At 36.2% G+C, this 13,789-nt stretch overlaps 1 protein-coding gene across 4 annotated transcripts in view; it reads right to left on the bottom strand.

Moving 5' to 3' along the window:
• The window catches only part of TTC39B (tetratricopeptide repeat domain 39B), a 79,608-nt gene that overhangs the window by 17,096 nt on the left and 48,723 nt on the right, over positions 1–13,789 (bottom strand). For all 4 annotated transcript variants that reach the window (XM_050330224.1, XM_050330226.1, XM_050330223.1 and 1 more), the window contains 7 exons: positions 9,845–9,949; positions 8,102–8,233; positions 6,205–6,281; positions 4,994–5,061; positions 2,939–3,003; positions 2,674–2,779; positions 1,246–1,311 (listed from right to left, as the gene is read on the bottom strand). In XM_050330224.1, the coding sequence (XP_050186181.1) occupies positions 1,246–1,311; positions 2,674–2,779; positions 2,939–3,003; positions 4,994–5,061; positions 6,205–6,281; positions 8,102–8,233; positions 9,845–9,949 (619 nt within the window). The remainder of the gene's footprint in view (positions 1–1,245; positions 1,312–2,673; positions 2,780–2,938; positions 3,004–4,993; positions 5,062–6,204; positions 6,282–8,101; positions 8,234–9,844; positions 9,950–13,789) is intronic.

The raw sequence follows: 13,789 nt of genomic DNA, 5'->3' as shown, positions 1-13,789 counted from the left end.
AATAACACCTTTAAGTCTATGTTTAGTGAGAACCTCTCCCAACTGTTCCAATACAACTCATTGGTGTGAGTGTTCCTTCACAGAAAACCCTGGTTATCTTCCATTTTCTTCCATCAAGTCGGCCACTATTTCGAGGTTATGATCAAAAAACGAGCTCTGCTATTACATTAGTGTCTAAACACAGATCTAGATTCACAGAGACTTATTCAGAACTAATACATGAGACTTCTTCCTCTACTTTCCAATTTAGGCCAATTACAGTACAGCTTCACTGCTTGGGAGTTGCAGAGACAAGCTCAGAGTTCCCCTACTCAAGAGCAGCAACTCTTCAGAAACATACCAGAATTAAAAAACTTTGCCTCAAAACAAATATTAACATATCAGTTCTATTGCATACCAGCTTGACAAGTTAAGGGAGAATTCAAGTAACATACCAAAAAATGTGGTAATATTCCAAAATTTTCTTTTCAGCTTTTACTGACTTTTCAGTCACAGCAAACGTGTTATGGAAGAGCTTCAGCGTGAACTAGGCCTTTCAGAGGAAGCAATAAACAGATCTCTACAGAAGTCTAATTTTACAAAGGGAGAACCATATTGTGGACAAGCTAACAGAGTAAGACTATATGGTGACTCTGCAGCATTAATAACTTGAAGTTTAGTTATGTATAATTCTGTGGATTGTTTTCATAGGGTTCTTTTACCTTTTTTTTTTTTTTTTTTTTTTTTTTTAAATTTCTTATGGGCACCAAAAAGAGTTTTAAAGAGCTGGGCAAAACAAGGCTAGGTTTAGAAAACAAAACAATAGTTACAAATTACTTTGGTCATCCATGAGAAAAAGATGTACCTAGACTTCAGGGTGGCATACAATATTAAGAAATTCTTTTTTCCAAAGAAATGGGCTGGGATTTTGGATGGAAAAATGTAGAACTCTGATTCTTCCCCCAATTACTGGTATGAGGAACATTAATTTCTGACTAAATAAACTAGAAAAGAAGGCTGATATCCTCTACTTAAGGATCAGTAAAATCCTCTCTGGTCATTTCCCAAGGTTGTTAAAGAGCCAGGTATCACCATATGTACTTTTATGCCTGTTATCATCTAGTCCGTTTGTCTTTTTAACAACATTAAAAGGCTGATAAAAAATAGTGATCATTATACTTTTACTGTGAAATACATGACATTAAATCCATCCAGTCTTTATCTGAGGAAAGATTAATTTGAAAAGGTAAGTATCAGATCAAATACCCTATTGCCAGAAAATCCAATAAATTCTAAAAGTCGGAGGATCCTTCCTGGTAAAAGTGACAGCATCTGAAATAAATTAGAAAAAAATATAAATAAAAACATATACATTTCAAAAAAAGTTAAAATAGTTATAAACTTGAACAAAAAGGTCAGCTACTATGTTACATGCTATTACATATTAGAAAAAGAAGTAAAATGCAAAAGAGTTCACAAATGGACATGCATGCTCAGAATTTTGATGAACATCCAGTATGAAAAAAGCAGAACAGAGACCAGCTGTGTTGTTCAGATAATGACAAATTTTTCTGTCTTCAGTTGATCAGAACTGTTTGAAAATTGTGGGTCACTCAGAATGAAAGTATTATCTATTTTGGTAGTACTTACAACCTACAATTGTCATCTTCCTTCCAATAAAATGACACAATGGTATCACAAAAGTCCTGCTTGTTCCTACCGTGGGAGCACCGAATTAGCATAGACCAGTAAGCATAATTGTTTTAGAAATACTAGCTATTGTCATAATCCTTAACCCTCTACTGTATGCATTTCTGTTCCCCTATTTGGAGAATATGCATCCTTTACATCCTACACAACAGAGAACTTAGAAGAGATCATAACCACCTTTTCAGTGAGCATTCCAAAAAGGTCTACTTGGAGATACTACTTTAAAAGCTCCATTCACCTTAATACATTCTGTCAAGCAGAGACTTTTTCTGTTAAGCTTCCTACTGAGGAGGCTACATGAACAATGGGAAACGTCAGAACACTTAGGAACACAGACATCTACCAGTTGTTTGAATTTTAAAGGCTGGTGCAGATAGACCTAAGTTCTTCTGATCATACTAAAAATTGGCCAGCTCCAGTCTAGAATGATACAGAGATGAACATACCGGCAGAAATTAACTCTCACCATTGCCATGATGGATGTGAAAAGGTAATCATAATAAACTGTGAGGAAAAGACAGTCTCCACAGTCTTCTTTTGCACAAACTCAGTAATCTACTGTTTGTTCTTCTAAGTGTAATTACATATGCAAATCTAAAGTACCACTGAAGCAAAAGAATGGTATACATGGTGGAGTTAGAATTAAACAGTCACTCCAGGTATCCTGTAGTCAACACCATAAGCATCTTAAAAATTCCTGCTATACACATGTAGACGTACATAGCTGCTTTTCCACTTCAGAAATGAAGTAACATTAGTTACTTCAAGAGAATGAAACACAGTTCAGAATAAACTAGTAGAAACATCCTAGAAAGCAGGCATGCCAAAGTCACTGCTATTTTGCTATTGCATAAAATCTCCAAGGCCTGCATCTCCATTTTACAAATGGGCAAATGTTAAAACAGAATTAAAGTACGGCATATGCAAAGAAAGACTCCTACAGAATTATCCCAATGGCCCTTCTGTAGTGTGAGGAAGTCATACCAAGTTGAAGGCTCCGATCCCGAGTTTTACTCCTCCTTCAAACTGGTAAAAAGTTTCATTTTTGCTTTTGTTCCCCTGAGTCATCTGTAGCACCTGATGACATTCTCTTTTGATGCAGGAAAAAAAAAGAGGAAAGGGGAAACAAGACTTAGAAATTATACGGAGTATAATCACTATGATTACTACAAAAAACATTTTATTTTGGGGGCATTAATGACACTCCAACTGCTTATACCAATGTTGAAACTGTTTTCTAATGGCTTACTTGTATATTTGGTAACTTGTCCTAATTTTGAGGCCACCTTTGATAAAGTTGATCATATTTTCATCCTGGAAGAAAAAAATTTAATTGCACAAAATAGTGCATTCAGAAATCACACATAACACACACATAAAAATCTTCGACCTTTTATTTGTGTCTTCCATACATTTATTTGTAACTTAACAGTCATTGGAAACACTAAAAATGATTTTTAGTTACTAGACTAATTTCTAAGACCGATGTTAAGACTTTCTTTAAGTTGTCAGGGAAATACTTCTGTGGTGCATGTTACAAATATTAAAACTTGAGAGGGAGGTGAAAAAGAGAGTCAAAGAGTTACTTTTAACAGAACTTCCAATGCATATAAAGAGAGCTCTCCACCAGATGGTGCTGTAGGAACTTTTTAGAAAAATTTGAATTGGCAATTCTCACACACACAAGCAAGCCCACACAGAACCTGGAAAAAGACAAACTGAAGAATCCCCTGAACAGATGAAATCCCACTGCTGATCAACATAAACCACAAGTACTACCCAGTATATGTGTTTACTAATCTCTAGAAAAAGCAAAACAAAGCCACAATGTAATAGCCATCAAAACTCAATACCTAAAAAGCAAGACAGGTAACACTTCAACAAGACATAATTTTTTCTCTTAGAATTCACACAGAAAGTGGAAATGTGCAGGCATTTCAGAAATGCATATTTAAATACTCAGGGACAGCATATATGATGTGGAAAATGAAAAAGCACCAAAAAAAGAAAAAAGGCTTAGAACCATCAACAAAAGGAAATTCTGGCTTCCATAAAAAGGTCACCATTTTAAGAGATCTCATCTGTTTTGTTTGCAAGTCTAAACAGTCAAATGTAAGTATTTTAGTACAAGCATTTTAGTTCCCCCTTTCTGAGTGGTTACAGTTTCATTATCATCATCATTCTCAGATGAATCAAGGTCAACCAAGGACGAAAAATATAGGGCAGGACCATAATCAGCAGGGTGGGGTATTAATAGTCAGCAGCAATAGAGAGGTGCTGCTTTAGAGAAAATATACATCTAAGGGTTTTTAGAATTTATTTTATACATTCCTAAACTCATCTACTTCAACAACTGTTAGAAAGTTCCTTTCGTGCTTAAAAAAGCCTCACCCATCCAATAAATATAAAAAGGGTTGTTTCCATTTGGTTGGTAAAGGAGAAAGCCAGGAAGCTAGGAGAAAGCCTGTTATAGGCATTCCATTAATAGTATTTCCTGACACTTCTGGCCAAAGTACTGTATTAAGTGGTTTACAAATATCTGCCAAATGAACTTATCTGATCTTAGTGCCTTGCTCCTTTCTCATAATTTATATCAGATTATCTAAAATATATTCAATAAATTTGTAAAACATTCACATACATTAAAAAAGTATGATTAACAACTCCTATTTTCAGCAATCAAATGAAAAAACACTGTAGCATGAAGTCCCTTAACCACAATCTAAACCAGTAGCACCAGACAGTATTAAATACCAGATCCTTCTGTGGATTGAACTGTTAATTCAGCAATGCTAAGTCATACTCATTTTATAATCATTCATTACTATATTATTCCTGACACTATGTCAAAAGTGCATAGAGAGCAAGACTGAATTGGAAATGACAAGTGTGCATCAGCTGAAGTTTTGTTAGTTGGGAAACATTCTATCCTTTTGTGCAAAAAAAGATTTGCGCTTTCAAACCAGACACTTCCTCATACTTGAACATATTTTTATAGGAGCACTGGACACTGTACAATGTGATGCAAGTAATTTAAACAAAACACCTGTATAACACTGCAATGTACCTTGGTGATACCTTGGTACCTAACATTAATAACACCTTTAGTTATTCATATAAACAAAGAGAAGGCTTTGCTGAGTAGCACAGCATTTACCATACTTTGAATCACTGCCATGAAATAACAGTAGCAAAAAGTTTATTTTTTAAATACCATATCTGATGTTGGAATGATGTTTTACAAATACTAATCTCTCTCCCGTACACTGCTACATAGAGATACAAAATCAAAAATTGATTTTACCTGTACGAAGGTGAGAGCTGCTTTCTGTAATAAGCATTCAGCATAGCAGATTTCAGCATGCATTTCCTCTATATAAGAAATAAAAGTTATTCAGTATCAGCAAAGTTATTGTCAGTATTTTCTTCTTGGGGTCAATGGAACAAATAAAATGCTGCCAAGACAAGGAAAAAAAAAACCCACAAGATTCTGCTGTTGCCATTTTGATAACTGCTGAATAGTAGCTGTAATACACAAACCCCAACAGAAGTTTTCTATTTCACTTCTTCTCACACAAAAACTTTGAACTTGACAGAGCTGACTTTGGTCTGTGGCAAAAGCTACATGTCATTCTGGTGGATGGTCCCCTGTGCTTTTCACTGATCCTAAGCTTAACAGCCTACAGCAGCTAAGTCTTCCAACCCTCCTTCCATGTCTTAGAAAAAACTTTTGCAGGATAATGGTAACCCTCACTGAGGTTCAGACTTTTCCTACATCCAGTAAGACACTATGAACAGGTTTTCACCAAGTCATGCTCAACAAACTGAAAGCCCCACGCAGACTTTCTGCCTTCATGCAGCACTAAAGTACATTTGATTTAACACAGATGACACGAGGTACTCTGCACCCATGCTGCAAGACCAGCCACATGCACAAGGTTGCTGTATGTACAGTGCATACGTGGTGAGTTTGATGTGTCCAAGTATTAAAGAGGATTCTTGTGCCAGGTTAGAAAAAAACGCATACTTGATTCTGCTTGAATCAGAAATAGGAGATCAGCATTTTCAGAGCCATGAACAATGTACTGATATCATTTCCCAAAACACCTTAAGGTAAAACAGACAAGCACAAAACTTGTTAATATATTCAGATTCCAACGCAACTAATGATAAGGATGTATTCCACTGTATCAATGATTCTTAAACTTTTGGGAGCTGTCTTAAGTCAAGAAAAAAGGAGACCTCTCTTCAGTTCTATAATGTGTTGTGAAAGGCATTCCCTCCTTAATTCATGCATGCTCAGAGCCAAAAAAAAAAAAAAAATTACACTGAATTCCCCATTTTGAGAAGCTTTACGTTCAAATTTAAGAAGATGACCAAACAGGTGGTTTGTACATTTATTTGTCACTGTAAGACACTAGTCAAGTTACAGAGTCATGCATATTGGTACACACTGGTAAGGCAGTTTTGAGCTTTTTTCACTTTTTAATTTTAACTGTGTTATAAACCACTTACCTTCACTCAACTGATCCACTGATTGTTTAGAAACTAGATTGGACAAAGATTCCACCACTGTGCTTCTTTTCCTGAATCTAAAACAGTTGCGTATGTTAAAAAAGAAATCAACATTATTTCAACACAAAACTGAACTTAATGATTAGAATTCTTAACCATTTCCAACCAAAACTGATAAAGATTCTTAGCATAGTGATGATTTACCAACAGTTTCAATTCTTTGGGAAGTCTAAACACTTTTATGCTTGTAGGGTCATAAGACTATCCAACCTTAAATGCATGCTCACAACATCAATTAATCTACTTTAAGTGTATAATAGGTTCAACCTCACTTCCACCCACCAGCTGCAGAGGTATCTCTGATGCTGAGCAAGATACTTGAGCAGGACTTCTAAGTTTTACCAATTGCTTTTTTCTGTGTCTTGAACTTGCACACAGAATTTGAATTAAGAAAAAATCAAATGGCACTCTTTTTTCAACATAAATGCTTCAGTATTCTATGGTGGTTTATGCCAGATAAAATACCAAAACAATCGTATTTTTTACTTCCAAAGGATCTCAACTGTACATGTTATAATTCCAAAAATTAGTTTGTTAACTATTTACAGACAACTTAGCTTTATGAAGAAGCTAAAGAAACAATTCTACACTCAGAAAAGGAATGCATTTTGTAAACCAGGGAGTCACCGATTATCAACACTAAGCATTAGCTTATCACTTGCTTGCACTATTCTGCACATTGACAAGCACAAGATCCTGAAAACAAGATTATGACACAACAGGTAAACATAATAAATACAAGAAAAGAGTCAGTTAGGGAACATGTAGTTCTGGCAGTTCTTCGCATTTGAATGTTTGATTGCCTTTGTCTTGCATTTTTATGAGTTTTGCAACAGACTAGACCAGAGTACTTATGTTCATATTCTGCAGAGATGAAACCCTGTAGGAAGCTGTCTAAACTACAAGAGCATCTAATCTTCAGACATACCAAACAACACAGTTCAGATGAAACTGCAAACTGATAGTACATCTGAAAAAGATGCAGAAACTGAACCTTCTATTTTCTTCAGACAATATCTGATAATTTTATCCCATCTCCTTTTTTTTGGTCATTGCTGAGATGATGATGGTAAATGCCTAAACTGACATGTGGTGGTGATAAATTATGGCCTAACCAATATGATGAAGAACTAGTAAAGTAGAATTCATTTTATTTTTGTCAGAGCCTTGTTAAACACTTAAGCTTTTACAAGCCATTTTCTTTTTTTTTTTTAAATTAAAAATATAAAGCTCACTAATAACTTTTATTTTCTGTCCTATTTCATTGTTGTTCAAAGAAAAAACAAAAGCAAAATGTTCAGATAATTTCTGATGGAAATAATAGCTCTTTAATTTTAAGGTAAGCTAATAAACACACTTGCATCAACAACAAAAAAAATGTATTTGTTTGTTAAGCTTAGTACAAGCTCAATTGTATTAGTTATTACTGACTCCACCTTGGAAAACAACTTTTTTAAAAAGGTTGTTTTCATGCTGAAAGTGAAAATTCAAAATACAGGGCTTTTAAATTGTTGGAAAACCAAAAGCCACAATTGGCAATAGCTCAGACAGTTCAATCATGTAATGTCTGCTTATGTGTAGATCTACAAAGCCAACCCAACCACTTAACTTTAGCAGCTATTAATACCCAGCCACAAGTCTGTTGTTTCCACAATACTCTGTGGAAAAATATTCTCACCAGTGATAACTGCATAGTGGGACTTACTCCACTCTTACAAATTTAAATGACTATCATACTGACAGCAATCTGTTTTAAAAGCATAGAGAGAGCTGGGGTACCTTACAAAGAACACTTAGTGGATTAAGTATCTCACAAATGTTCAGTGCTCGGGCATACCTTTGGCAGGTTTGCAAAGCCTCCTTCATTGTAGAAATTCCCATTTGTATATCCTGCTGTTCAAAGGTCATAGCAGCTTGCATAACTAAAATAGTGCTGTATCCAAGTGCATGGTACATGCTATCTTTGGACCTGGGGAAAACATAAATCTTGTGTATTTAAGCAACACTTCACATTACAATATAAAACTAAATGCAGAGACACTTGCATGAATTTGTGAAAAGACAGAAGAATGAAGCAGGAAAGTAATAGACATGAGAACATAAACTAGCAAGTATTGTTCTCCATTGGGGGCTACAAGTCTGCCGTCACAAGAAGTTCCAGAAAATGTCCCACTTGGGTTACACAAACATTTGCACTTCATTATATACCATTTATAGTCTGCTGGTATATCTTTTTAATTTAGTTAACTAAGCCTTGACATAAATACTTGTTTGTATGCTTTCACTCAACATAATTGATGGCCTCCATCTAACATTACTATGTGATCTAAAGACAAAAATCTGCATTTGTGTCATAGAAATGTCAATACACAAATGCTCAGTTCTACATAAAAGACTGCACTGAACTAGTCTGTCTTTCACAACATAATTATTATACCGTTAAAAAAAAATTGCTGGAAAGTGCCTGCAAAGTTCACATACGCAAACATACTAACTGCAACAAACAGCATTATTGCTAACATTATGTCAGGCAAACTCAGGTTTCACTTAACCAAGTTTCAAGAAGCTCGAGTAAATGAAGACTGCATACTCCTTCGGCAGCCTCTCTGGTACTGTATTAGCAAGAGTCCAGTTTGAACCTCCTCAGCCTCAACTTGTGGTGACTGACTAGTTTTACCATCTAATATTATGGAGAATGGTGCCTCTGTCTTTGCAACTTCCCCTCAATAGATTCAGACTGCTCCTAGATTAATGCCCAAGCCTCCTTTCTGTCAAACTAAAACAAACCCTTCTGAAAAATTCACACATTCTAGTCTTCTAGATATGCTTCTAGCTCTTTGTTGGATGATCTCCAGTTTCTCCAACGTTTTTTCTTCCTTCTAAATCAAGGAGCCAACTACCAAATGTAGTTTTGAAGACAGAAATCCTAAGCAGTCAAGGAAGATAGACGTTTGGGCTAAGTCTGTATTTATCAAATCTATCAACACTTATATTATTTAAGGACTTAAGTTTAACTCTCAATAAAAGGTTATTTTTCAATAAAACAATCAGGATTTTTTTTTAATAGGCAACTTTTGGGATTTTTTTGTAATAGGTCAACATTTGCAATGTGCTATATAATAGGCTCCAAGTTTATTAGTCAGAAGACCAAAAGACAGACTTTAAAAGTGTGACTCAAACGTAATATAAGAAAAAAAAAAAGCCAAAAAAACCTCCAACAAAAAGAGTATTCTGAAGTTTCGTTCCAGATTTTCCCTCTTGTCAAAAGCAGTTTCACTGTACAAATTGTCTGACCAAAGATATATTGGATAAGGTCTTGCTCCCCTGCTTTTCCCCTCTGCATGAAGAAAGACAGCTTGAATGATTAACAGAACAATTCAGTGTTTCATCAGTAGGTTTTGAGAGAGTCTTAGGGAGACAAGCACACTACTAAAACCCCAAAATATGGATAATTGCTTTTAGACAAAAGGGAATAAATGAAAACTACTATCTTCAGAGGCCTTAAATTAACCTTCAGGTACTAGATAGCATACTCTACACTATCTGTTTGCAGTAAGTTCAGCAAATAACAGGATCTCACCATGGACGAAGTAGCTCCAGTGCTTCGGAGAACTTATTGTTCAGAAATAAGTTCAGTGCCATTGAACATTCTTCCAGAGCACACTTGAGATCCATCTTCGATGCCCTAAAAAAGATTCTTAGTTTACTGAAACTGTAAATATAAACACAAAATGAAAACCTAGCTTTTCCTTATATAACATTGAAGGTTTCTTACAGCAATTTTATATTGTTCTCAGAATCTACCTTTTCAAAAACAGTTTATATGCTTAACACTTTATCCATGCTACACAGGTAGCTTTTTACTTATTTAAGTGATGTTTATGGCTTGACTCTCCTTTTCTTACTAGATCAATTCTCAAAACTTATCACTGTGCCTAAGCTCTCAATTCTCCCCGTCAATACAAACACTGTGTAGACTCTGTATTCGTATCTGAATCTCAAGAGAGGTGACAAAATATTTTCATCCAAAAAAGTATTAAACAGATGTTCCCTCTGCAAACAGCTATGCCAAAAATAGTCCTGTCAGAAGTCTGTAGCTATGCCAAAAGCCTTTGTTCTTTCTAATTCACTACAAGTAAAATCACTTGCACTTGCTTAAGTGGAAGTCATCTAACAAAACTGCTTCTTTGGCCAGTTTTACCTGAAAGACTCAGGAGCATTCAAATTGCTCCATGGGTGGAACTGGGGACAAATTGGACAATCATGGTAGTGACTAACAGCTAGAAGCTACACAGCCACCAATATGCACAGCTGGATCTGGAAGAGATAATCTCTCTACAGCTTTAAAACAGGTTTAAACTTGATAATGGGCTTTTATCCAAGCAAGGTTAAGCAGTGGTAAGCAACAGATCTTGTCAATGAGATAAATATTTAAGAACTGACCAGAAGAGAAGAACTCTGAAGGTGGAATTTAAGGAGAGACACAACAGAGGAGTGCAGTTGCTCTTAATCTAACAGTAACACACACACACACACACACACACATACAACAAACAAAGGAAAACGTGCACACGACAATATGACTGGACAGGGGGTATTTTTGCTCTCCAAAGAACAGTGTTACGAAATTTTAAAAAAATATTTATAACAACTAAAAGTTTTACAAAACACTCAGTTTTATTAGCTGATTCTATGAATATCATCTGCTAACAAATAATTTTCAAATAACTAATTTAGCTAGATTTAAAGTCTGGGGTTTTTTTCTAGTACACAAGTAAGGACCTGAGTTAGTCCGCCAATAACACATCATCACTACCACTGTGTATTCCCATGCTTCTGTAATCTCTTTTCAGATATGTTTTAGGAAACTGTTTTACTCAATCCGTGCCTGCTTAGATTACATGTTTCATTTGCTCTGCCTTTCCTGACAGGAAGAATGGGTTAGCTGCTTTCAGTTTCTCATGAAGGGGAAAAAAAAAAGGCCGGGGGGCAGGTTGATATCTACTAGACAGTAAGAATGAATTTTTACTCTTTCATATCTGCACACTACAACTGTTTTGTTACTAGCATCAAGGCAGTGCCCTGTTTTCAAGTGTCTTCCCATACAAATGCCAGAGGCCATATTAAGGTATGTGGAATCTTCAAAATTACAGAGACAGATGGACCTTTTGGTGTCCCCCCCCCCCTTACAGCATGTTTGATAATTTTGTTGTGGGACAAGAATTCTTGTCAGCTATGGGAACAGAAATACTCAATGCAAGGCAATGATCTGCTATACAGAGTATGGAGAATTAAGAATAGTCATCTGAAGTCAGGGAGGGAAGAGAATGTCAAGTGAGATGTATAACCACACAGTTCATAAAACACTCTGAGGGAAGGTAGATCATTCATAACCACAGTTAAATTAACAGTTGATGACTGCTTTATACATTTAATTACAAAGTATTTGTGTCTGTCCTAGAAAGAGTAAGCAAGTTTCCTACTACTTTATGTGAGAAGTAACAGCAGATAAATATATTAAAGTATTACAGAACCTCACCACTGTAGCAGTTTCTGAATGCAAGGATCAAGGTGTAAGGGCGATGTCTTGTTTCCAGCCGCTTAACTGGGCCTCATTGTAGTGAAAAGAAATACATTTCCTCTATCTGTATGCTATAAATCTGTACACTTCCTATCCTGCAATCAGAAACTGCTGGAACTTCCTCTGGAAGGAAAATCTAATCTTTATTTTGCGTAACACAAGCATGGAGATGTTGGCTTTTTAGCTGTAAGTAAGGACTGTATGCCATCAGGCTTCCAAATGCCATCATACTCCCAGCTCTACCATCAACACCATCACATATCAATATTTGTAAAATGATTCCATAAACAAGGCTCTTTAAAGAATCTGGCACCATGTCAAAACTATGTATTCCTACTTAAATGGGTAAGCAGCTGATCTCTTCAGCACTTGGTTGTCATGTTTTTTTCGTGTATTACAGACTGGTTCCCCTAACGATGACTTTACGTGTAACCAAAGCCTGCAGACAATGCAAACGGTATTCCTTATGTTAATATACGTCCTGTTCCATACATCAAGCAAGCTTAAAAAGTTATTCCGCCACTTCAGATATAAAACTTGGGAAGTTAGTTTTCTCAAACTGTTATTTCTGGTAAGTGGATCGTATTCTCTATCAGAATGTCTCATTCTGTTTCATTACTCCTCACACATATGTTCTACTGTTTTCCTGCATCCTGCAGCAGAGGAAGATAACCAAAACGACTCACTCCAACTCAGATTCAAAATTTGAAGTCAGAACAGTCAGAAGAAACAAGCACACTGACTCAGAAGTAACTTGCCTACCTTCACTAGAATTTCTATGTAGAGGGTCAGAAAAAGCACATTTTCTCCTCTAAACCCAAAACATCACAAACCAATTTCTACAGCAAGTTACCAGACTGATGAACAGTTCAGCAAGTAATGCTGACTCACACTCTCTTTCTGACTCATGTTGTTTTCCTTGTAACTCAGTATTATATAGGCAATCTTATTTTTTCCCCTACGTCCACATACAGTTTTCCTAGAACTGACAGAAACTTTACACATTTTATCACATCAGATAAGCATATTTTTTAATTTGCCCCACAGCAGATTAAATTAACACTACTTCAGTGATACTACTACAGATTTTACAGCTACTAGCATGGTTTAACCCCAGTCATCAACCAAGTCCCACACAGCTGCTCACTCACTCCCCCACCAGAAGGATCAGGGAAAAAACTGGAAGAGCAAAAGCTGGAAAACTCTCAAGTTGAAATAAGGACAGCTTAATAGAGAAAACAAAAGCCACGTGCACAAGCAAAGCAAAACAAGGAATTCATTCACTGCTTCTCATGGGGAGGCAGGTGCTCAGCCACCTCCAGGAGAGCAGGGCCCCATCACGTGTAATGGTTACCTGGGAAAACAAACACCATCACTCCAAATGTGCCCTCCTCTGTCTTCTGCTTCTCCCCATTTTATGTACTGCATGATGTCATATGGTATGCAACATCTCTTTGGTCATTTTGGGTTACCTGTCCCAGCTATGTCTCCTTCCAACCTCCCATACGCTCCCAGCCCCCTCATCAGTGTGGCAGTACAAAAAACAGAAAAGGCCTTGGCTCTGGGTAACCTCTGCTCAGCAACAACAAAAACATCTCTATATTATCAACCCCGTGCTTAGCACAAATCCAAAGCACAGCTCCACATTAGCTACTGTGAAGAAAAATAACTCTACCCCAAAAGCAGCACAAACCTGTTAACTTCTGGGGGGGGGGGAAAGGAATGGAAAATGTACTATATTTAGTGTTACACAAATACAATAATTTCATATTACAAGGAGAATGAAGCAACACTGTGTTACTGTCAAGGTACTAAGGATACTTTTTCCTGACACACAGTGTTTTTTAAGTTATCTTCTCACTTTTGTTTCAAATATGTTTTATGAAAAAAGGAGTTAATGTTCTGAATTTCAGCAATAGTTTGTGTATCTTGAGCTTTGTGCTC

The sequence above is a fragment of the Myiozetetes cayanensis genome, unplaced genomic scaffold (genome assembly GCF_022539395.1).
Source record: "Myiozetetes cayanensis isolate MyiCay16 unplaced genomic scaffold, myiCay2020 scf4, whole genome shotgun sequence".
Lineage (NCBI taxonomy): Eukaryota > Metazoa > Chordata > Aves > Passeriformes > Tyrannidae > Myiozetetes > Myiozetetes cayanensis.
Note: the sequence above shows the minus strand (reverse complement) of the source record. Positions and strands in the feature narration are given on the sequence as shown.